At 39.3% G+C, this 26,063-nt stretch overlaps 5 protein-coding genes across 8 annotated transcripts in view; 2 read left to right on the plus strand and 3 right to left on the minus strand.

Moving 5' to 3' along the window:
• The window catches only part of LOC119693291 (zinc finger protein 1 homolog), a 538,991-nt gene that overhangs the window by 177,656 nt on the left and 335,272 nt on the right, over nucleotides 1-26,063 (plus strand). The gene's annotated exons all lie outside the window — the stretch shown is intronic.
• LOC125489135 (zinc finger protein 62-like) overlaps nucleotides 1-26,063 on the minus strand; it is a 35,657-nt gene that overhangs the window by 9,452 nt on the left and 142 nt on the right. The window lies entirely within an intron of this gene.
• LOC125489146 (gastrula zinc finger protein XlCGF52.1-like) lies at nucleotides 10,923-12,427 on the plus strand. Its single transcript, XM_048624011.1, has one exon. It carries the CDS (start codon nucleotides 11,054-11,056, stop codon nucleotides 12,326-12,328), a length of 1,275 nt encoding a protein of 424 aa, XP_048479968.1. The 5' UTR covers nucleotides 10,923-11,053; the 3' UTR covers nucleotides 12,329-12,427.
• LOC119693302 (zinc finger protein 62-like) overlaps nucleotides 21,204-26,063 on the minus strand; it is a 159,265-nt gene continuing 154,405 nt past the window's right edge. The window contains exon 5 of the mRNA XM_048623990.1: nucleotides 21,204-21,634. The gene's annotated coding sequence lies outside the window, so the exon portion shown is untranslated. The remainder of the gene's footprint in view (nucleotides 21,635-26,063) is intronic.
• On the minus strand, nucleotides 21,643-23,851 carry LOC125489138 (zinc finger protein 85-like). Its single transcript, XM_048623980.1, has one exon. The coding sequence runs from the start codon at nucleotides 23,348-23,350 to the stop codon at nucleotides 21,671-21,673; it is 1,680 nt and encodes a 559-aa protein (XP_048479937.1). The 5' UTR covers nucleotides 23,351-23,851; the 3' UTR covers nucleotides 21,643-21,670.

Genomic DNA, 26,063 nt, shown 5'->3' on the forward strand with positions numbered 1-26,063 from the left:
CCTACACGGCCGATATTGAAAAAATGTATCGACAGATAATGATACATTCTGAAGACCAATCTTACCAAAAAATACTGTGGAGAGATTCAGAGAACCAACCATTGCGTATTTATCAACTAACGACCTTGACCTTCGGTTTCAAGGTCGCGCCCTACATCGCCATGCAGTGTCTCAAAAGGCTCGCTGAGGAGGAGAAAGAACAATATCCCGACGCGGCAAGAGCATTAGACCAGGACTTCTACATGGACGATTATTGTGGAGGAAGCCATACCATTCCTAAAGCAAACCAATTAAGACGTGATTTAGTAGAATTGTTAGCCAAAAGTGGATTTAACCTACGAAAATGGACTGCGAATGATCCTAGAATTCTGGAAAATTCACAGACCACCACCAACCAAGAAGAAGAAACATTTGAATTTAAAGTACAGTCGGACTCGACCAAAACCTTGGGCCTCGGCTGGAAACCAACAATTGACAAATTCTATTTTAAATCGACCATAGAAATGACAACAAAACCACCAACCAAACGATCGTTGCTATCGGATATATCCAAACTGTTTGACCCACTCGGCTGGTTGACTCCGATAAGCATCAACATGAAAATATTATTTCAAACCGTATGGTTGTCTGCCCTAGATTGGAGTGACACCCTACCAGAAGACATCGCTACCAAATGGACCTCCCTAAGGCAAGACATACAGCTGATAAACACCATAGAAGTTAACAGATGGCTGGGTACTACCAAGAATAACCAAAAAGTTGAGCTACACGGCTTTTCCGACGCCTCCAATAAAGCATACTCTGCAGTGATTTATTGCAAGGTCACCACGGATAACCAGACAACCATTGGGTGGATTTCAACAAGTCCTAAAAAATCTTCATTTCCGTGGACTTTTTTATCTTAAGGTTTTTTATATTAGAAAAACGCTTTTATTAAAGTTTTTGTTAATGTTAGTGTTCTTACTAAATGGGTAGCAGATAAGTTAAAAACTGAATGAGATACGGATGATTAAAAATTTCGTGCCACGGCGATGAAACATGCGGTCACGGCAATGAAACAAGCGTCCACGGCAATGAAACAAAGGCCCACGGCAATGAAACTAACTTCCACGGCAATGAAATAACTGTATACAATGGAATTGTAAGAATCAATCCACTGCAATTTTTTAAAAAGACTGTGTGGGAAACGCAAACTTAGACAGGTATGTATGGCAGAAATATTTGGATAGATATTGGAACGAAAGAAAGAACGACAGTATGTATAAAAAAATAAGAATATTGTATGGAATTCTCTAAGTAGCATTGTGAGGTCCGTATTGCGACGTATAAAACAAAATGTTTCATTTCACACTAATAACGTTCACAACATATGATAAACCTTACCTATAACATCTATATTTTCATAAGGTATAATATCCAATTCGTATACTGTTCATTTTATGTAAAATTCATAAAATATACTATAATATGACATAATCTGTGCTGAATTACACAACACCAGCAAAACACCTAGCACCAAAATATAAACATAGGTGCGGTTAGGTGCACATGTTGGTCAGCTAAGCGTCTCCCTACATAGCGCCAATAATAATAACGCAGTCAAAACTCCTTGCACCAAAACCTAAACATAGAGCGTCTTCCCCATGTAGCCCCGCTTCGCTTTTGATGAACATGTGCACTTAACCGCTCCTCCTCGCTTTTCTCGTCATCGCACCTATCTTTAGGTTGTGGTGCTAGAGGTTTTGATGGTGTTGTGTAATTTAACAGATTATGTGATATGATAGAATATTTTATGAACTTTATGCTAAATCATAGTATATTCTAATTGGTATAATAATATGAAATGTACATGTTATCATCATCAGCCTATAATCATCCAATGCTGGACATAGGCCTCTCCCAAGGAGCGCCACAACACTCGGTCCTCGGTCTTCCGAATCCAGCCACTACCGGCTACCTGCCTAAGCTTGCATATTTTGACAGCTATGTTGGTAACCTTAGTCCTCTGACGTATAACCTCTTTTCTGATACCATCCATTAGAGAAACCCCAAGCTCTCTCCATAGCACGCTGAGTGATTTTAAATCGGTGGACCAGTCCCACCATCAGTGTCCACGTATATGCACCATACGTCATAACTGGCAAGGCGCAATGGTTGAAGACTGTTGGATGCGCCTTTCAGCCTTCTTGTCGAAGTTGCTTCTGCCTAGCCGAATAGTCTGCCTCAGGTAGTCATATTATTGCACAACTTCGATAGTTGTCTCACGAACGATCACCGGCTCCGGTTCTATGTGAACATTCTACATGACTTTTGTCTTGCCCAAGTTCATACGGAGGCCTACACGGTGCAAGCAGCATTAAGGCCACTTAGCATCCAGCTGAGTTCCTGCAGAGATGTTTGTTCTAATATATTCTATTCTACTATCTGTGGGATGTGTAAGTACCTGCACCTGGCTCTCTCGAATGGGACCTTTGTGCAATGTGCATATCCCCAAGGTCTAGGCTGCCTTTCTAAGCTTGGACTATTTCCCACCACGCTGGTCCACAGCGGGTTGGTGGGTTCACATATTATCTAGATCTAGATGTGCTAAATCTATAGGTAGATATGCAGGATTCTTCACGATGTTTTCCTTCACCGTAAGAGTGATGGTATACATTGTATTTAAATTCAAAGGAACACATTAGTACATGTCAGTGCCGGAATTCGCACCCGCATCATTGGCGTGGGAAGCGGGCGCTTACCCGACTGAGCTACCACCGATCTTATTTATACATAACCTTCATTATAATTATGTTGTGATTGTTATTATTAATGTAATATTATATATTTCGTTTTTATACATCGCGATACGCACCCGTTTTAACGCACTGCAAAAAGAGGTAATTTGACTAGTCCTGTAGGTAATGTCAGTGATCGGTATTACCTGTATTACAGGTAAAAGATGGTAAAGATATGTTACTTTACTTTAATCATACATACCACGGCGATGAAAACATAAGTCACGGAAATGAATAACCTGGCCACGGAAATGAATAACCTAACCACGGCAATGAATACAAATTATTTTACAAGACATGGCAATGAAATTTTTTTCATTGCCGTGGCTTTTTTTTCATTGCCATAGCAAATATTGGCCACGGAAGCCACGGAAATGAAAGCATGGCGATGAAAACCAAGGCATTAAATATAAATAAAAAAAGTATTAACTATTCGAAGAAATAAACACTTTATAAGGTACATATTTTCAAAAAGCTTTCTTTTGAATGCTTATTCTATAAGACAAACTTAATTTTATAGAAGTTATATCTATCCACGGCAATGAAAGAAAAATTGTCCAGTCCCCAAAAATTTTACTGATTTTCACTATTGCGCAAAAACGAGGGCACCGATGAACCTCCTGCCACGTCTAGCAGATAGGCGACACTTGTAAGAAACGATTAGCGCACTCAGATGGGCACCCAAGTTCATAGGTAAAACAATATCCTTGATCATGTTTAGGACACGGCGATGAACAGAAGTTCTGGGACACATGAATTTTCACCTACCGTTCGTTATATTCTTTATATATTTCAATAAATGTATTCCGTGACAATACTTTAACTATTAATGTATCAAATGAAACTAAGTTTAACTATCAATACTCAATATTTTTTCATCAATGAAGAATAATACAAAACGTGGTTACGTGGGGACAGACACGGCAATGAAAGATTTGGAGGTTTAATATTTTATTTAAAAATATCCATTAATCCTATTAATACAATATTTAGTGCTAAACATAGATAACTATTTCACTTAACCGGAAAAAAATATTAGAAAATTATAACTTGGTTTTTTAGTACCGATTTCATTGATGCCACGCAATTTTTGGCCGCGGGAAATTCACCCCATTACCCTAGCAGCCGCGAAAGCTCGGTTAGCACCATTAAATAAAACCTGCTCAACCCCGAGGCTAGAATTGATGGGAGCTAAACTATTGTCCGAACTTATGGAAAAAGTTCAAATTTCATTGACAAACTACGCCCTTGAAAAATACTGTTGGGTTGATTCGACTGCCGTCTTAGGATGGATACAGGGAGAACCAGGACGGTGGAAACCATTCGTTTCTAACAGAGTTAAGGCCATTACAGAAGCTATACCTTCGAGTTGCTGGCGCTATGTGAACACCAGTGAGAACCCAGCGGACTGTGCAAGTCGTGGATTAACCAACCAACAGCTTCAAGTACATGGGTTATGGTGGCAAGGACCGTCATGGTTGCCATCATATAAAAAGGAAAATACCAGCGAAACCAGTATTTACGAAACCACATTAGAACAGAAACCAATTCCACTAAAACAAGTCAACACAGTGACGTGCCAAAACCAATCAGACGATACCATTAACACCATTATAAATAGATTACTAGAAAGGTACTCGGACATAAACAAACTTACGCGTATTTTTGCATGGATACTGAGAATACCTAGTAAAACGAAGGGAGTTCACCAACCTTACCTTACGTTGCAAGAACTACGGCGCGCAAATTTGCTGATCGTCAAATACGTGCAACAAGCGGAATTTGCGAACGACATAAATTATTTATTAAAACACAAAACTGTGCATTGCAAAAGCAAATTACTCAGCCTAAATCCATTTATAGATTCAAATGGAATATTGCGAGTAGGTGGGAGACTTAAAAATGCTCAAATTAACCAGGAAACGAAAACACCAATCATTTTACCATCAAACCATCGACTCACCACTCTGCTGATAGAAGAAGCTCACGCTTTGACATTCCATGGAGGAGCACGGATCACGCTTGCTAATCTCCGCCAAAGATACTGGATTATAAAAGGATATTCAACCACCAAAAAATTAATAAGAAAGTGTGTCACATGTAAAAGACACGATCCCATCAAGCAGCACCAGCTGATGGGGGATTTACCAGCGTGTCGCGTCAATCCAGAAAGTGCATTCTACCACTGCGGGGTAGACTACACAGGTTTCATGGAAGTAAAGGCCAACAAAGGACGCGGCATCAAAACCACAAAGGGGTATATCGCACTGTTTGTGTGCATGGTGACCAAAGCTGTGCACATTGAATTAGTGTCGGACCTCAGCAGCTCGGCCTTCATCGCATGTCTTCAAAGGATGTCGGCTCGCCGGTCAGCGCCCCGACATATTTATTCAGACAACGGAACCAACTTCCAAGGAGCAAACCGAGCACTGCAAGAGCAGCATCACCAACTAGAGCAAGTATTCAACGACAGTTTCTACAAGGAGATCACAGAAATGGGCATTGAGTGGCACTTCATAGCGCCATCCTGGCCCAACGCAGGAGGATTATGGGAGAGAGCAGTAAGGAGCCTGAAACACCATTTAAAGAGAGTAATAGGGAGTCAAAAGTTGACCTTTGAGGAGTACGCCACTCTATTGGCCAAGATAGAAGCCTGCTTGAACTCTCGACCACTGTGCGCTATTTCTGAGAATATAGAAGACCTTGACTGTCTGACACCAGCTCATTTCCTAACAGGACGACCAGGACTGACCGTGATCGAAACTGAAGAAGATGCCCGGACCAGGTGGCATCTCACATCTAAGTTGTTTCAAGATCTATGGAAGAAATGGAAATCTGAATACTTGACACAGTTATCGGCCAGAAATAAATGGATGACTACACAGAAAAATATCGAAGTTGGAGACTTAGTAGTCATACACGACGACAACCTACCACCAGGAAAATGGGCTATGGGACGAGTACTAGAGACACACGCGGGTGATGACGGTCTGATCAGAGTGGTCACACTTAAAACCAAAACTGGCCACTTAAAACGTCCTGTAGTCAAACTTTCCATCTTACCAGTATACGATACAAATGAAACAAACAGAATTCACCAAGAAACCATGAACCAACCAACCATCAACCCACCAACCAAACCCGAGAAAAGGAGAGCCAGTCCAAAAAAGCCAAAGCTAGCATATTTTACATCGGCTATATTATTTATTATGATGTTGCTAATCAGCCCACTGAGTGCAGAACACAACATTAAAAAACTGCCAACTAACCAGACACTCTATTTTGATCCAATAGCCCAACTACAACTCGTCCGAGACAAATGGACAATGATTGTTTATTTCGACTTAGAACCATATTGGGACGGAATAAATACGTACCAAAAAATAAATCAATATTTAAAAAAGTTATGCACCACCATTGAAATGCAATCCCATTGTGATATGATAATATCGCAACTACGTCACGACTATCAGGAACTAGAGTACTACAATGAACTTTTGCTCAGTCAGCATTTCAACGTGAGCGCCAGACAGCGTCGGCGCCGGCGGGGCCTCGTCAACGGTGTCGGGTATCTGGCTAATGAACTCTTCGGCGTATTGGACTCCCGTTTCGCTGATAAATATGTCGATGACATTGAAACTACCAGACTGAATGAAAAACATCTGTTAAGTTTGTGGAAGAACCAAACGTCAGTGATTGAATCAGAATTTAATTTAATGAAAAGAATGCAAACCACCATAGATAAGCAGCATAAAACCATTAATAAACGATTAAATATGTTAGAAGAAAGCATGAACAACTCCCAAAAACAAATTCAAGACCTGTACGCTATCGATGATTTTACTTTGTCTGCTATGGCGGGCAATAGTTTAATTCAAAGTTTAAAACGGCTTCAAGAAACCCTTTTAGACACAATCACAGATATTTACCATGGTCAAATAAGTATACATCTATTATCACCAGCGCAACTTCGCAAAGAATTACACACCATAAATAGCCAGATGATAAATGATATAAAACTACCGATCCAAGATATAGATACACAGATTCGTTATATCTACAAGTTATTAAAAGTTAAAGCCAGAGTTACTCAAAAATTTGTCATATTTGAAGTTACGCTACCACTGATCGGCAGAGAAGGTTTTCAGCTTTACAAACTGATACCTATACCACACCAATTGAAAAACAACATGATTACTATAGTACCAGTATCAGAATACATCGCGATTAATCTCAAACACGATTCTTACTTCACCATCACCATAAATGAGTTAGATTCATGTTTATATCATGAAGATGCCTACATGTGCAAACCAACGAAACCAATATTACATCTTGACAATGACCAAAACTATTGCGATCAAAACACACCAAACAATACATGCAGAACTCATAGAACACCGTGTGTAAACAAATGGGTCGAGTTAAACGTGACGTCGCAATACTTATATTTCTGTTGTGATATCTACACTATAAAAGTTATATGCAACGATCAAGTTACAATGCAACAGCTGAGTCAAGCCGGAGTCATCAGACTATCCCCACAGTGTTTCATAAAGGGAAAAGATTTTGTACTTTTCTCCTTACAAAAACAATACCACCAAATGAAAATATCACCTGAAATATACACACCATCAATAGACCAGATAAACCACATCGTAAATGTAAAGATACCAACGGAAGAAGTAGTAGATGACGCCTCATTGAACAGCAGCTTCAATATACTTGGAGATCAAATAAATACCATTAAATCAAGTGAGACAAGCCTGTTCGATGATATGTCTCATCACGATATTCACCAGTATGCCATAAGCTACGTGCTACTGACCGCGGCGTTGTTCGGCTGCGTCGCGTGGGTGTGGAGGAGCGTGCGCCGGCGGGCGGCGGGCGCGCGCGGGCCAGCGGGCCGCCCGGAGCCGCTGCCGCCGCCGCCGCCGCCAGTGCCACCAGTGATCAGTGCGCGAAAGCAGAGTACAGCTGACCCGAGTCAGTTGAGTGCCAGTGCATTTAGTGAGAGAAATAGAGCTAGTGTACGGTTCCTTAATTTAGCCAAACGATGGCCAAGTGTTAGGCGCGATGCGAACACTAATAATGTGCAAACATCAGTCCAAACCATAGACAATCCTTTATTTACCATAGAGGACAATACAAGTTAGATTCATATATAGATTCAGAATTTTCGTAATGAACATTGTTTTGAAAGTGTTTTTTATTGCTTACATTTATTTGATTTTATAGATTTACTTACACAGAATTTTTACTTTCATTAGATGTGTAGTGTGAGTACTTACATTTTACCATATTTTTGTTTGCTTAGTTTTAAACCATAATCATAATAATTAAGCTAACCACTTCTTCAATTAGACTATTTCATTGTCTTTAGTTGTTTCTTCTCGTGCTCGGGAGTATGTTCGAAGCAGCGCGATCGAACAGATCAGCACATTGCAATAACGCAATAACGAAATTACCTAGTTTGTATAAAATAAGTTCAGTGCACTTTATGCATGAAATTGTCTTTCTAGGTCAGTACACGTTTTACCACCGTCGAACTCACACCATTGTACTCATACTTATATCCTCCTTTTAACCCCTTTTTTGTAACCAGTTTTAACTTGTGTAACAGTGACAATATATCTACTTAAGAACCATAATTAAGTATATCATTAAATCTACCCCTTTTAACCATCACCAAAGAAAGTAGAAACGCGACGGGTGCTAACTTTCTTCACTACCCTACAATACCCTACACTACCCTACACTACCCTACACTACCCTTCACTACCCTACACTAACCTACACCACCCTACACCACCCTACACCACCCTACCCTACCCTACCCTACCTTTCTTACCTTTTAAACCTTCCCTGGACTTCCACAAATATTTCAAGACCAAAATTAGCCAAATCGGTTCAGCCGTTCTCGAGTTTTAGCGAGACTAACGAACAGCAATTCATTTTTATTATATAGATCTATTAAAACCATAACTATGCTACTCTTACAGCTAAACCAATACAGTAGTGTAAATAACTTATATTTAAATATGGCACTCACTTTCATACTTCTCTCTAACATTCCCCTGCATACATTCATCTGAGAACAAAATTGCATTAAAAGTCACACTAACCGTAATCTAGCTAATATTTTCACACAGACTGACTTTAGCTTTGCACAATACCAATAACAAGAAGAATGTTTATCCTTTCTTCATTCATGTCACACCCTAAGCACATTTATATCTATCCCAATTAAACATTATTGTACCTTACAGAAACATTTACGGGTCATTCTACCAAACATCGATTTTTATGTTCGCGTGAAATAACTCTTAAAATATAATACCTAGACGTTAATAATGTACTATCACAATCAAGCCGGGATCGTGTTCTATGTGTTCTCCATAAAATATAATGAAAATTTTCATTATTTATTGAAAAAACCATATCGACACTATGTGATTTGTCACGTCGTGTCGATTGTTCGCGAGCGTGGTAGCACGGTTTGAGCAGCTATAAAAAAATATTGTGTAGAGATAGGATTATATTTCACATAATAAAATAAATTACAATACTTTTACTTATTCATAGTTAAATATTATATTTTTTCAACAATTAATTAAAAAAATACAGACCATTCTACAACCGTTATAAAAAAATAGTCACAAATGTCGACGTTCATAAATCACGATTTTATGAAGGTAAATATTTTACTCTGTGAACATATTTTTTTATTAATGGCAACTCTAAACCACACCTGTCCTTGCCAAGTCTAAAATTTTCGTGGGGAATGAATAGTTTTTTTGTAATTCAAAATTCAATATACGTTCTACACCTGTGTCAAAGTTGACCTGTCACAAATGAGGAGGCTATAAAAAATAAATGGATCATTCAATTACAATTTTTGTTACTTGACTTAGTGAGTATGAGAGTACTTAGCACATTTTTAAAACATGCACAAGTTTAACATCATATTGAAGCTGATATGGCGTATTTTGTCGATGTTCTCACTAATGTCGATGTCACGCGTGATGAAAAATTGTTCGACAATTGTGATTTTGTTCGACACGAGGTGACAGATGCTTCTAGGACTTTGGTCAAATATCTATTAACTGTGTATTTTTTTTTCTATTGCTTATTGCATTCACTAATATAATTGTTTACCGAGATAAATATGTCAAAAAAGTTAACAGATGTATCAAACATGCGATGCAGGCGTTATTATATGTCTTGTCGACACTTGTGATTTTATTTGATCGACACAAGTGACTGTAGCTTGTAGTGTGTTGTGAAATTTCTGTTAATTATACTATATAATGTACCGATCTTTTTACCTAGGTTTAGGGTTTTTACCAAAATAGGGGTAAAGACGAAGTTAAAGCACAAGAAATACACGGTTTAAGTAATAAATATTAAAAATGAGTAAATTAATGCTAGAATAAGAAATTTGACAAAAACAATACAGTAATTATGGAAAACACTTTAAAAAAATAAAGTTTTTAAAAAAAAGGAGGCACCATGATTAATGCAGATTATTTTAGACCATTAAAGGTTTACGATTATCAAATCAAATTTATTACAAAATGTGCTAAGGAAAAGACAAGGATGAAAAAAGCGATTCTGAGATTATTGATCTAAATAAAAATAAAATATTTGGGATAATAGTCCAAAATAATGTATTATTTTCATTTAATATGATTCCGATGACCTTGATTCATATTTATTTTGTGGTCACCTAATAAAACCTAAATATCCACCATCAAAAAATTTCGACATTTGTGAAGACACTTTTGTCGAAATTTTTAATATATTTTTTAAACTTTTTTCAAAATATAATTTCAATAGACAAAAACATATTATGGTTTATATGTAATGAGAATAATATTATAGAATAAAGTTGAGAACCTTAAATGATTATTTTATGATAAAAAACATGGATTGTATCACCCATGTCGACTTCATAGTCACTCGTGTCTATTTAATAAAACAAAAAGTTCATATTTTTTCCTAAAATAATTCTACTATATTTCTTATTTTTTTATTTAATGTTCCCATCATTATGTAAAAGTTAAAAATCTACTTCAATATGCGTAAAAGTTGATTTTGTTTTTATTTATTTTTTTAATCCGTACGGTAGAATTACCCTTACAACGTCGCCGGAAGTATCAAAGATAAATGAAAACAAAAATCAACTACACAATTTACCGGTCTACAGTGGGGATCATCCTACGGAGTGCTCCACTCAAGACCTGGATGTGAAACCTGACCACCTGTGTACTGACATGGATGGCACAATAACTGTCAAGGGCAACAGTTTGACAGAATTTCATGAAATTGAAACTGAAATCAAGAAGGAATCAGAGAATGTTGTACCAAATGAATTGCCATTTTACAGAAACAGAATTATACTTGGCAAGATACATGTAGACGAGTCTGATGAAGAACGAGAAATTGATGCACCAGCTGACTGTAATAATGTTGTAAACATCAAAACAAACAATGATCAAGATTTGGCAGGCTCAATATACACTGATGTAAATAGAAGCATGAGGATAACTAAACAGTATTATGAAATGGAAAAATGTTTGGGAGCGAAAATTATTCTAACAAACTGTTATACAACTCTATTGAACCATAACTGTTACTGTGCTCAATGTGCAGTGTTGTTCCCCACCACTGAAGCGTATAGTGAACATTACACGAGCACACACACACGTGAGAAGGCATTTGTGTGTGACACCTGCAAGAAAACATGCAACACAAAAAGTAAATTGATAAAGCACATGTTAGTTCACACTGAAGAAAAACCATTTGAGTGTGAAACTTGCCATAAAAGATTTAGCCTACTAGTTAATATGAAAATACAGAAGTTCATTCATACTAGCGAAAAGCCGTTCGAGTGTATAACTTGCAATAAAACCTTCAGTAACCTATACACTTTGAAAAAACACAACCTTATTCACACTGGCGAAAAGCCATTCCAGTGTGACATTTGCACGAAAACATTTACCCAAAGAAGAAATTTTAAGAGCCATAAGTTAATTCACACAGGAGAAAAACCATTTGAGTGTGAAACTTGCAAGAAAACATTCAGATATATATTGTCTTTAAAACAACACAAGTTAACTCACACTGGTGAAAAGCCATTCCAGTGTGACATTTGCACTAAAAAATTTAGCCAAAGATGTCATTTGAAGAGCCATAAGTTAACTCACACTGGCGAAAAGCCATTTCAGTGTGACATTTGCACTAAATCATTCTACCGAAGATGTCATTTGAAGATCCACAAGTTAGTTCACACTGGCGAAAGGCCATTCCAGTGTGATATTTGCAAGAACACATTTCTCGTAATAAGAAATTTGAAGAGGCACAAGTTAGTACACACTGGGGAAAAGCCCTTCCAGTGTGACGTTTGCAACAAAAAGTATGGTTCAAGGAGTCATTTGATTCGCCACATGAGTGTTCACACTGGCAAAAAGCCTTACGAATGTGATGTCTGTCATAGAAGATACCGATACTCGGATTCTCTGAAGCATCACAAAAGTCTCAAACACTAAAATTTTCTTCTTTACATAACCGATTATGATTTTAAGTTGAGAAAACAGGCCTATTACATAAGAACAATTGAAATTTCAATAATTATGATTGGTAGGTAATTAAAATAAAATAAATCAGTCGTCAGCTGACCGCGGAACGAGCGCGAGCGTTTGTTTTTGTTGTCAATGGAGGTTATTGAACTTCGGCGTAATAATGTCAACCTCAGTGTTAAAGTGCAAAAGTTGCAATATTGTGATCAACGAAGTGCTTGCTTTTATACAAAATAAGATCCAGGTCATGGATGATGTAAGCTTGTTATCATTGTGTGCTACATCTTTTAAGGAGGATGATATTATTGAGGCTAAAAGTCTTCTGTACGAAGCCGTGTCAAGAAAAAAGATAGTACGAAAGGGTGAGCAGAAGATAAATCGAGACCTGAGTGATATTATATCCTTGCTAAGAGAGTTAGACCCCGATGTTTTGCCGATTTTTGTTGCTCGGGAGTTGCATAAATTACCCCCAGTAACGTTTGACCATATAGATGTCACACGTCTTCTTAAGGACATAATTATCATCCAGAAAGAACTGAAGGAAATCCAAGAAAACTATATATCTGATAATCAGTATGCCACGGTAGAAGAATTACGGCAGTTAAAATTTGAAGTTGATAAGCTGCGGAGAAGTCAGACGAATGAAACCCACTCCTATGTCAATAAGAATAGAGGTGCTTATTGCCTGCAGAACAGTATTGAATGTGATAGCGGGACGATGGGCTTTCTGTCGGGTACCGGTAAACTGTCAGCTGATGATGACGTCACCGCTGTTGATGAAGCAACGACGGAGGAGTGTGAGCGCGTGCTGTCTCGCTCTACCACGCATGCCATCGCTGACATGAGCCGTACCTCGGTTGAGCACCAAATGGTCCAAATGCCTACACGCACACATCTAGATGCATCGCACGACGCTGCCGCAGCTATCCCTGCAGTCTCGGTACCACAGGTAGAACCTGTTTGTACGTCACAAGGTGCGACAACCGTGCGTTCGAAGTCGTTTGCCGACTTGGTACGTGAAGATGGTACTTGGAAGCAAAATCCTAAGGACGAAGAGTGGCAGACGGTGCAGAGGAAAAAGATGAGAAACCGGTTTGCTGGATGCGCCGGCAGGGCCGTGACTCAGCCGAATGACAAATTTAGAGCAGCGGAAACAAACGTACCGTTGTTTGTATATAACGTAAATAAAGATGTTAGTGACAACGATGTTATTGATTTCATTTATAGTAAAACCCAAGTAAAAGTTACTCTGGAACGGATTAAAACAAAAACGCCTAAAAACTATGGGTCATTTAAGATTTTTGTACCTAAACACAAAATTCCGCTGTTCTTGGAATCTGGCTTTTGGCCTGAAGGAGTATATTTCAGACGATTTTTCAGGCTAAAGCACTCATCGGATCGTTTCAGTAGTAGCAGCGAGACGATTATTGGAAAATAGCGAACTCAAGTATGGCAGTAAACAGCACAGAAAATAACACAAGTAAATTTGTTAGTTATAACTGTAAATCAGTAAAGCGATCAGCTGATTGTGTTCGTGAGCTGTGTAAGTCGGCTGATATTATTGCGCTACAGGAAACATGGCTAATGGAGCACGATCTGCAGTTTCTTGGGACTTTGGATGGTGAATTCGGATTTACTGGAACCTCAGCAGTGGACTCGTCCACTATACTAAGGGGGAGACCTCACGGTGGGGTCGCTATCCTGTGGCGGAAGAGCATTTTTCAGTGCGTTTCGATTGTGCAGTGTAACAGTGTGCGGCTCGCGGCGATAAAAGTTAAGTTGGGTGCACGTTCCTTTCTTATCGTGTCGGTATACATGCCTACGGACTCTGCCAGTAACCTAGTCGAGTTTACGGAATGCCTAAGTGAGATTAACGCAATTATCGAAAACTGTGATGTGGATTCGGTATTTATAATGGGAGATTATAACGCCCACCCCGGTGAGTTGTTTTCGAATGAAATGTTAAACTTTTGTGCTGATCAAAACTGGTTTTGTGCGGACTTTGAATTGTTGCCGCCCGATACCTACACCTTTGTTAGTGACGCTCACGGGTGTAGACGGTGGCTGGACCATTGCTTAGTCACGGGCGCAGCTAAACTATCAATAATAAGTGCCAAAGTTTATTATGACGTTTTCTGGTCAGACCATTTCCCATTAGAGATTACGTGCAATATAGACATTATAAAGCCTAGGTTAGAAAATTGTGATACTATTATTACTAATAATAATAAGACTATTTGGGGGGAGAGGAGTCAACTTCAAATAGATAGATATACGGAACTGTGTAACCAAAAGCTGAGAGAAATTGACTTACCAGTTGAACTAAATCAATGCTGTGATTTTATGTGTGATAATATACAACATAGTAGTGTTATAGATAATCTATACAATAAGATTGTAACAATTTTATCGGAGGCAGCTATTTCTACCGGTAGCGTACAGTCTGTTAGAAAACGAAAATACGTTACCGGCTGGAATCGGTATGTCCAAGAGTCTCACAGGGAGGCCCGACTAAGTTTCCAGTTGTGGCTAATAAATGGCAAACCAACTCGTGGACCATGCTATGATCAAATGATTAAAGATAGGAAACTTTTTAAGGCGAAACTTAGGTGGTGCCAAGATAATGAGGCGCAGTTAAAAATGGACATAACACCTCACCATAAGAATAAAAACTTTAGTCAGTTTTGGAAAGAAACCAAGAAGCTAAGCCCAAGGGCGGGCCTCCCTGTGAGTGTGGAGGGGGTAAGTGAGACCACAGAGATTGCTAATCTCTTCATGGAGCATTTTAAGGTGAAGTCATCGAGGGGGCAGGGGGACACGCTGCGGATGCCCACTGCTGACTCCGTCATCGCCCCCGTCACAGTCAATGCCAAGGAGGTTCGCAATATTATAGTGCGAATGACAAGAGGCAAATCGCCGGGGCATGATGGACTTAGCATTGAGCATTTGCTGTATGCTGGGGTTCACCTGCCAAGAGTCCTGGCTTTGCTGTACAGTCTCTGTATTAGGCATTCATATCTACCTGAGGGTCTTATGAAAACAATCGTTGTTCCAATTATCAAAGATAAAAGAGGAGACCCGTCAGATAAAAATAATTATAGGCCGATATCGCTGGCAACCATCATGGCTAAGGTGCTGGATAGTGTGCTTGACAGCCATTTATGTAAACATATGTGTCTGCATGATGGACAGTTTGGGTTTAGACCTGGGCTGTCCACCGAATCTGCCATACTCTGTCTAAAGCACACTGCCCAGTACTATGTGGACAGGGGAACTCCGGTATATGCGTGTTTCCTGGACCTCTCGAAAGCATTTGACCTTGTGTCTTATGACCTCCTCTGGGACAAACTGTCTGGTGAGACCAATCTTCCCTCTGAACTTGTGGCTATCCTGGGGTATTGGTATAGGCATCAACAGAATAATGTTAGATGGGCAGGCTCTCTCTCGGACACGTATGGGTTGGACTGCGGGGTGAGGCAGGGGGGGTTGACCTCGCCTAAGCTTTTCAACCTGTATGTCAACCGTCTGGTCGGGGAGCTCAGCGGCGCCGGTGTTGGCTGCTCTATTGATGGTAATTTTGTTAACAACATTAGCTAAGCTGACGATATGGTGCTGCTGAGTCCCTCGATCAGTGCTCTAAGAAAACTCATCGGCATCTGTGAGTCCTACGCCGTGGCTCATGGGCTCAGGTATAACGTTAAGAAGAGTGAGTTGCTGGTATTCAAGGCAGGGCGACGCTCCTGCAATAATATTCCACCAGTAACTCTCTGTGGTGCTCCTCTTAACAGAGTAAATAAATTTAAATACCTGGGTCACTGGGTCACGGAGGACCTCACGGATGACCTTGACATTGAGAGGGAACGCAGAGCGCTGGCGGCCCGATGTAACATGCTGGCTCGCAGGTTTGCACGCTGCTCCAAAGAAGTAAGGGTGTCGCTTTTTAAAGCTTATTGCCAAACCTTCTACACATGCAGCCTGTGGGTCAAGTATACGCAGAAGGCCTACAGTGCTCTGCGCGTCCAATATAACAATGCCTTCAGGGTTCTGCTGGGGCTGCCTCGATACTGCAGTGCGTCAGGGATGTTTGCAGATGCACGCACTGACGGGTTCCACGCAATAATGCGAAAGAGAGCGGCTTCCCTGATGCGCAGGATCCGGGGCAGCTCCTGTCGAGCCCTGAAGGTAATTAGTGAGAGGGTTGATGGCCCTGTTTTGTGTCACTGGGTAAAAATCCATAGCCCTAAAAATCCAAATGTTTTTTGTAAATAAGTATTTATAATACTTGTTTGCAAAGAGCATTTGGATTAAATGTGTATTTAATAATTTTATTGTTTTTAACTTAATAATTTAATAATGTAATAATATTATTGTTTTCAATTTAATAATGTAACTAACCTAGATAATAAGCCAAATTGTTACTAACACAACTATGGACTTATGTCTGAAATAAATATTATTCTATTCTATTCTATTCTATTAAAAGCTCGGTGGCTTGGCTCAAAGGCTCTCTCTTGCTATCGCATTGTGGGTACGATTGAGCTGGTAGGTACCTACAACTCGTGCTGGATTATTTAATTATATTTTTTTAGTTTATTATTTTTATGTTATCATTTAAATAATTTATTGCACACACTTACATTTGTGCGTAGGCGAACTTAATTCTAAAAGCATTATCTTCCAGTTAACCTTGGGCGTTGTGGAGAAAGTGATAGGTAGTGTGATAGACTGTGAGTTAATTTTGTTTAATATCTATAAACACTAGAATATATACCTACTTAATTATACATAATGTGTTTGTTTTATTTTAAGGTAATGACTATAAATATATAAATTCATATACAGTGTAAACTCTACCTGCAATCACAAGACGGGAGATGCCGAATGCCCAGCTAAGCTTATAGCCCAGAAACGGTACATTGCGTCAATTAATTATGAAGGCGTCTAAAGGCGCCTCTTATTAAGTAGTCTAATTTGAACTTATTCATGTATAATATTATGTATGTACTTATTTTAATTTAATGAACTAGATTAATTCTACATAAGTAATAGAACACACGGAACTGTCCTACTAACCATAATAATAAACCCGTACCTAAGCTAATTTACACGTAAACAATGTATCAAACTAAATCTAAACAGACTTGAGAAAGATTTTTAGTATGTACTTAATACCTATCGATCTTGACCCAGTTTACTAATATATGATGATGCGGTCACCTCTGCACGTTGTACATATACACAATAAAATTATTCAGCAAACAATTTAACTTCTACTTTGCACATTCCTTTTACATAATTTTGCCTTGTTTAAACTTATTCATAATATTAAGATGTTTAGTTACTGAGATTATTTAATTAGATGCTTAAGTTTCTTTATGTAACTTTTTAATCTGAAACACAGGAAAAACTCTGTTATTTCCTAGTTCAGAGCAGTATTTCACCTACCTTTAGATTTAAGAGTTGACCTATTTTTAAAATATGTATTACCTATAGTTATCTGAATAAATTTATTCTTATTCTTATTCTTATTCTTATAACGACACTGAAGGGACTGTGCATTTTTTGGCGTTATAGAGAGTTGCCGTTAAATGGAGAGTTTGTTTTTCCATATTGTGGACAGGTAGAACGACTAAATCCAAAACGTTTGCCAAAATGACTTATCTTCTCTACCGGTTCTATTGCGCGTATCAGTATCAGGGCTCTGTATATCAGTTTGCAGATGATACCTGCCTGGTAGTGGCTGAAAGTGACATTTTACAAGCGCAAAAGGTCATGCAAAACAACTTTGACTTATTGTGCAAGTGGGCTCACGACATTGGTCTAGTATTAAATGCGCAAAAAACTAAAATTGTCCACATTCATTCTCCTTACCTTAAATCACATGTAACACCATATGTGGTAGCCATTGAGTATGAATGGTCTGGAGACGAAATAGGCAGACGTTCCCCTCTGGCGGGGTGGTATGGTAGGCCAGAAAGGCCCACCGATTTATAAAAACTAGTTGCAGTCTCAATTTTCACTAGACTCAATCTAGTTGGCAAAGCGTTCGTTTCATAGAAAATGATTTGTTTACATACTAAAATGACAGCTTCAATTTATAGAATATTCGGATTCCGGATTTCATCACAGATTTGGTCATGGTTTATTGTTATTAGCTGTTTCCTAGCAACCAATATCAGAAAAATGCAATAGTGATGTACCGGTATGTAGATATGTATTAATCGACAAAAAAGGTCATAGTTGGGAAGCGTCCGTAGTCGAATTGGCTTCAGTAATCGTAACTGATCACTGAGGTTAAGCAACAACTGACACGGTCAGCCATTGGTAGGTACCTACAGCATGAGTTACCGATTTCAAATGGTTCTTTTCTGGACGCTTCCGTGCTTCGGACGGGACGTTAAGCCGTGGGTCCCGGTTGCTGCTTCGGCAGCAGTCGTTAAGCCTAGTCAGAGGCCGCCCGAAGGGGCGGCTTGAAAGCATCTGACCGTCGGGTGGCCGACTTACTCGACAACTTCAGTGCATTGTACTCATTCAAAAACGGCGATACGGCTCGCGATCTATCACGTGAGTATAAATGTACAGCGAAAAGCGGGTGACTTCGTTTATTAATCATTCCTAATTAAATTTAACTATACCTAATTAATTTGAAATTAGTATTTCTAACCCATGTTCTCGAATTCATCGATAACACTTATCGATAATTGTTACATCCATTGGCAATAAAAATGAAGACACTGTGTTCATTATTAAATGTCACTTCACGTAACCCTTATTGCTGGGAATTAAAACTCATGATGATATATCCCATGAGACATAATCATGGTAAACGGTAAAATTTCCCCCCGCAAAAATTGGCAGACTTTTTTGTATCAAGAAAGATCGCTATGACGCTTCCCGAGGGTACACCCGAGTCCGCGTTGTTCTATGGTGGTAGCCCATGAGCATCGATGTTTCCATGACAACCATATTCATTGTAAATGTAACAATTTAGAACTTGTACCGCAACATATGTACCTAGGTGACAGCAATTTCAACTGGAAACCACATATTAGCCATATTTGTAACAAGTTAAGATCACTAGCATGTAAACTTTCAATTTTAAAATACAAGCTGCCATATCAGATAATAAGAATGATGTACATGTCAATTGCCGACTCATTGATAGGATATGGTATAAGTAGCTATGGACGAACATTTTCATCTAATATTCAGCTATCTTACAACATCCAACTTAGACTATTAAAGTTAATTGTTCCCACTCGTATCAAGATTCAATTTGAAGGTGACGATGCAGGCCTATTTCGTTACTGTAAAGTAATTTGTGTCCATAATAAAATTAAAATAGCAACCATTTTTGAAGAATTTTGTAAAGAAAATACATTAAAACGTAGAAATCGGCCCGCTCAGTTACGAAAACTAAATTACTTACCTCTCAAGGTACGTGTTACCGCATTATAATAACTTCTATGGGAAAAGAAAATGGGAATATATGTTGTCAAAATCACTAAACGAGTTACCTACAGAAGTGCTAGACAGTCTAGATACAAATAAAAATAAAGTAAAACAGATCCTAAAACAACACTACCTAAAAGTCGATTATTGATGAACAGATTTTACATACTTTGATTAATTTAATATAAGTATTTCATTTAAAAAAAAAAAGACTATGTTCCTCCTACAGAAAACGCCAATTTCATATGTAAGGACCTAATATCTGGAGTTCAGAGTTAGTGAGGACCCCGCGTCCCCCGCAGCCCCGCATAGTCAGACACATTGCCACAGAGGAACAATACACTAGACGTTGCGCTCAACTCCCCGTCTCCATGCTGACCCGCATGGGGAGTGCGAGTTTTTACTCCGTTAGAATAGCGGCGAGTAAACGCGAATTTGTGTAGCGCGAGAGAGTTGCCACCTAGCGGTATACGCGCTGCACTAGCTCCGCACCGTACAAATGTCGATTTTCACAGCTCAATCGGTTATGAAAAACCTACACTTGGTCCTCAGTTGAGTTACCGAGGTGCGGGGGACGCCAAGACGGCACTTTGTTCTTAATTCGCCAAAAAATGGATCGCATTATATTACACTAAGGGGCCGTCCATTAATCACGTGAGGTCGTTTTTCTCATTTTTTGACCCCCCCCTCCCCCCTGGTGATATTTGGTGAGGTTTGGGACCAACCCCCCCCCCCCCCCCCCCCCCCCTGGATCACGTGTATTTTTTTTGGAAGTCTATGTAAAGGCAATTTTTGACTAGAAAAAATAAAGGTCATACTACAAATCGTTAAAATTTTTGCGCCGTCCAAAATATCGGTTCAGAAATACCTAATTTTTGACAAAAAAATAATACACGTGATGTCTAACGAGAACCCCCCCTCCCCCCTCGTGATGTTTCGTGAGGTTTTCAGTACCCCCCCTTTGAGCCTCACGTGATTAATGGACGGCCTCTAACTAAAAATAAACTCTCTATCGTAGGTACTTATTGATTGTTGGGGTTACTATAAACGATAAATCCTGGTACTCATACTCCATTGCAGTTAAAATCAGTCCTTAAAATTATACACAGTCCAATAACTTTTATTTTAATGCACATAACTAATATGAGTAATGTCAAAACATGCTTTGAATGAGTAGCTAGTAGCCGCCGCAGACGCCGTGTCCCGGTCGTCGGTGCACACATGGCGGCGTACAGTTGACGGCGAGCTGCGAGCGCAAGCGCTGAGCTGGACAGAAGCCAGGACAGTTGCTGAGGACAGGACGGCGCGGCGCACTCTTGCGAAGGCCCTCTGTACCGCCGCGGCACTAGCACAGCAACAGGTACCACAAATATGAAAACAACAAACATCAGTATTAGGTATACCATAATTATATTTATTAAAAATAAAGAACCATGTAGTTGTTTTAACCTAGCGATTAATGACATTTTCTACTGTTCCGAGGCTTCCAATTGAGCCGGGATTTCAGGCATCTCGGTGTACAACAGGACGCTGTCCTTGAGCAGCCGGGTCACTCAGTAGTGAGTCACACGTGACGGCTACAGACGGCGCCGCTAGAAAGCGACCGTCCGCGCCGATGTCAGAATTGCAACTGAGGTGGTTAGTGTAGGTGGAGTCGCTTGTATGTGGGTGTAGGAGAGCGTGTCGACAACGCGGCCTGTGCGTCGCCGGCGCTGCCTTCAGTGAGGGGACAGGCGGAGGCCGAGCCCTCGCCCGCAGCGCGCCCCACTGACACTCACTGACATCCCGCTGTTTCACGCCGTGTCATGTACTATGTTTCCTCATGTTTCCCGGATCTAACATTTTTTCCGACACATTTCTTCAGAATGAAGTTGCAGTGTGAAGTAACATGATGTGCCTCTTAAGACTATCTTTACGCCAAAATGTTTTCATGCAAACGTCACACTGGAATGACTTTTCGCCAGTGTGAATTAACTTGTGGCTCTTCAAATGACATCTTCGATAAAATGTTTTCGTGCAATCGTCACACTGGAATGGCTTTTCACCAGTGTGTGTTAATTTGTGTAGTTTTAAAACCGATACATATTTGAATGTTTTCTTGCAAGTTTCACACTGAAATGGTTTTTCTCCAGTGTGAATTAACTTGTGGCGCTTCAAATGACTTCTTCGTCTAAATGTTTTCGTACAAATGTCACACTGGAAGGGCTTTTCCCCAGTGTGAAGTAACTTGTGTCTCTTTAATTCACTTTTTTCGTTAAATGTTTTCGTGCAAATTTCACACTTTTCTTCAGTGTGACGTAAGCTGTGGCTCTTCAAATAACATCTTCGTTTAAATGTTTTCTTGCAAATGTCACACTCGAATGGTTTTTCTCCAGTGTGAATTAACTTGTGGAGCTTCAAATGACTTCTTCGTCTAAATGTTTTCGTACAAATGTCACACTGGAAGGGCTTTTCCCCAGTGTGAAGTAACTTGTGTCTCTTTAATTTACTTTTTTCGTAAAATGTTTTCGTGCAATTTTCACACTTAAAAGGCTTTTCACCAGTATGAGTTAATTTGTGTAGTTTTAAAGACAATACATATTTGAATGTTTTCTTGCAAGTTTCACAATGGAATGGTTTTTCTTCAGTGTGTCGTAAGCTGTGGCTCTTCAAATGACTTCTTCGTTTAAATGTTTTCATGCAAATGTCACACTCGAATGGCTTTTCGCCAGTGTGAGTTAACTTGTGGGTCTTCAAATTATATATTTGGTTAAATGATTTCGTGCAAATGTCACACTGGAATGGCTTTTCGCCAGTGTGAAGTAACTTGTGTCTCTTTAAACTACTTAAAAGGTTGAATGTTTTCGCGCAAATGTCACACTGGAAGGGCTTTTCCCCAGTGTGAAGTAACTTGTGTCTTTTCGTTGTGGACCGATGCCTCGATGTGTTCTTGCAAATGTCACTCTCGAATGGCTTTTCGCCAGTGTGAATTGAAATGTGCTTTATCAAGCTGCTTTTTCTGCTGAATATTTTCATGCAGGAGTCACACACAAATGCTTTCTCACGTGGGTATATGATTTGTTTTCCTTTCACAAGAGAAGCCGAGGCATTAGTTGAGTGAGTGGTCTCGGTGTGTGTGCTCGTGTAATGTTCACTATACGCTTCAGTGGTGGGGAACAACACTGCACACTGAGCACAGTAACAGTTGTTGTTCAATAGAGTTGTATAACAGTTTGTTAGAATAATTTTCGCTCCCAAACATTTTTCCATTTCATAATACTGTTTAGTTATCCTCATGCTTCTATTTACATCAGTGTATATTGAGCCTGCCAAATCTTGATCATTGTTTGTTTTGATGTTTACAACATTATTACAGTCTCCTGGTGCATCAATTTCTCGTTCTTCGTCAGACTCGTCTACATGTATCTTGCCGAGTATAATTCTGTTTCTGTAAAATGGCAATTCATTTGGTACAACATTCTCTGATTCCTTCTTGATTTCAGTTTCAATTTCATGAAATTCCGTCAAAATGTTGCCCTTAACAGTTATTGTGTCATCCATGTCAGTACACAGGTGGTCAGGTTTCACATCCAGGTCTTGAGTGGAGCACTCGGTAGGATGATCCCTACTGTAGACCGTTAAATTGTGTAGTTGATTTTCGTTTTCATATCTCTTTGGTACTTCCGGCGTTATAAAGGATTCTGTAAGGTACAATAAAGTTTAGTTGGGATAGATATAATTAATGTGTTTAGGGTGTGATATGAATGAAGAAAGAGTAAATATTCTACTTTTTAGTTTACAACGCTAGAGTCGGTCTGTGGTTTGTCACTGCTGTGAAAATGTTAGCCAGATAAGTGTTAGTTTCATTCAATTTTGTTAAGACAGGGATATGTCAGCCACTGGATTAGAAGTACAGTCAGCTGCATAAGTAGTAACACTTTTGAACCTTGTCAAACTCACCAACTTCCTGTTTGTTCATTCAACCATTGTCGTTTTGTTTAGTAGGTAGTTTGATACGGTACAAAAGTGTAGTGTGTAGCTACTTATGCAGCTGACTGTACATGTACGGTGGCCTGCGCCTAAAAGTATACAGGCGGAGTTTTTAAAATAGCGATCTCAAGCTCACATGCTGCTCAAGTACATCCACATAAACACCACTGCTACACGTCCCCGGATTTATAACAGATGTAGCTGGTCCCTTCATCATCAGGGATCGCTATTTTAAAAACTCCGCCTGTATACTTTTAGGCGCAGGCCACCGTACATATCAAAATGTATGAAAACGGCATCGACCATATTTTCGCGGCCGTCTCGCTCGGCTCCCTGCTCGCCGAAGCACCAGAATGTGATGTATTTGTGGATAGAATGAGTTCTCTGATGAATGTATGCAGGGGAATGTTAGAGAGAAGTGTGAGTGCTATAATTATAAATAAATAAATATAAATATGTGGGGACATCTCACACACGGTCATCCGACCCCAAGCTAGGCAGAGCCTGTATTATGGGTATCGGATTCATTCATATATATATTTAATATCAACACCCAAGACCCAAGTACAAATATCTGTATTTAAACAAACCACGTCAACAAACAATCAACAGCCACGATCTTGGGCATAGCAGTCAGGGTCACTAACCACTACACCAGTCAGTTACTTCATTATGTAAATTAAGTAACGCCAGAGATGCGGGTTTGAATCCTGGCCCTGACATGTACCAATGAGTTCTTTTAACTTAAGTACAATGTATACCATCACTCTTATAGTGAAGGAAAACATCGTGAGGAAACCTGCATATCTAGATCTAGCACATCTAGATATGTGAACCCACCAACCCGCAGTGGACCAGCGTGGTGGGAAATGGTCCAAGCTTAGGAAGGCAGTTTAGACCTTGGGGACATGCAAAGGTTCCACTCGAGAGAGCCCGGTGCAGGTACTTACACCCTCACAGAGAATGGAATGGAATGATATGATTATGGAAGATAAATTTTTAAAATAAAAATCACATAAAAAACACACACCATCCGACCCCAAGCTAGACAGAGCCTGTAATATGGGTATCGGACAGCAGATACATTTACACAAATACATAGATACATATTAAATATTAATATCAACACCCAAGACCTGAGTGCAAACAAATATCTGTCTTTAACAATTTATATCAGCTGGGAATCGAACCTGGGACCTTCGGGATAGCAGTCAGGGTCACTAACCACTACACCATTCAACCATAGATGAGTATAGCTTAGAAAACCTTGATCAGGCCAGCATAATATTTCCTCATTAGTACAGGGTGTATAATATAAATGTATCCTTAACAGAGCATTCAAATTACAAACCTTCATTTGTATCAAAATCAATTATTTCTTGTTTGAGAACGGCAAGATCTGGAAACACACTCCTCACAGTAGGGTTGTTCAACAGATCATGTTCCTCTATGTCCATGCCATCCTCCATCTTATAGTGTGGTTTCGTACAACTAAAACATGAGAAATATATTCAAATAGCAATTAATGACTTCTAACTAAGTAGTATAATGAAATATATTCTGAAGGCACAAAATTTAATTTTAGCGATGTAAAACTAGAAATGTTGCCAGTGAAATATGAGATTTGACTTAACACTCATCATCGTCATCATCATCTCAGCCATAGGACGTCCACTGCTGAACATAGGCCTCCCCCAATGATTTCCACCTTACCGGTACGTGGTCTCCACTCTTCTGCTCCACTGACCATCAGTCCACTCACTAACAGTAACACTCATACAGCCTGATATGTATATAAGGTTATGACAGCCTAAAATTAGAATTTGTGCCTTCAGAAACAGCATCAATATAATCCTTTATTGCAGAAATACATGAGTGTAAAAGGTGGGAAAAATAGTAAGTAGGTATTCAGAACCATTTCTACCAGTTTTCATAACATGCAAGAAGATTTATAGTTCATAATTTTATAAAAATTCAATAGACTGTAGCATGATAATCTGTTTACTGCACCAGATTTAGAGCTAAAACGATATAGACTTTTTGAATAGGAGGCCACAAACAAACACTCATATAGCATTTGAAGAGGAAGGCCGCCCTCACCCCCTACCACCAGCTAATTAAAGACCTCTGCAGGCTCTCTCACTTCCACTGAGCCTACAGCCACCGACAACTCTACATTCTGCCACATATTCACTCTTGTGTGTAGCATAAATTTAGCAAACAAATGGAGGAAAAGCTAACCTCAAGACCAGAAGTAAGTAACTATGAAGGTTTTATAAAACTA

Source organism: Plutella xylostella, chromosome 11 (genome assembly GCF_932276165.1).
Source record: "Plutella xylostella chromosome 11, ilPluXylo3.1, whole genome shotgun sequence".
NCBI classification, from domain to species: domain Eukaryota; kingdom Metazoa; phylum Arthropoda; class Insecta; order Lepidoptera; family Plutellidae; genus Plutella; species Plutella xylostella.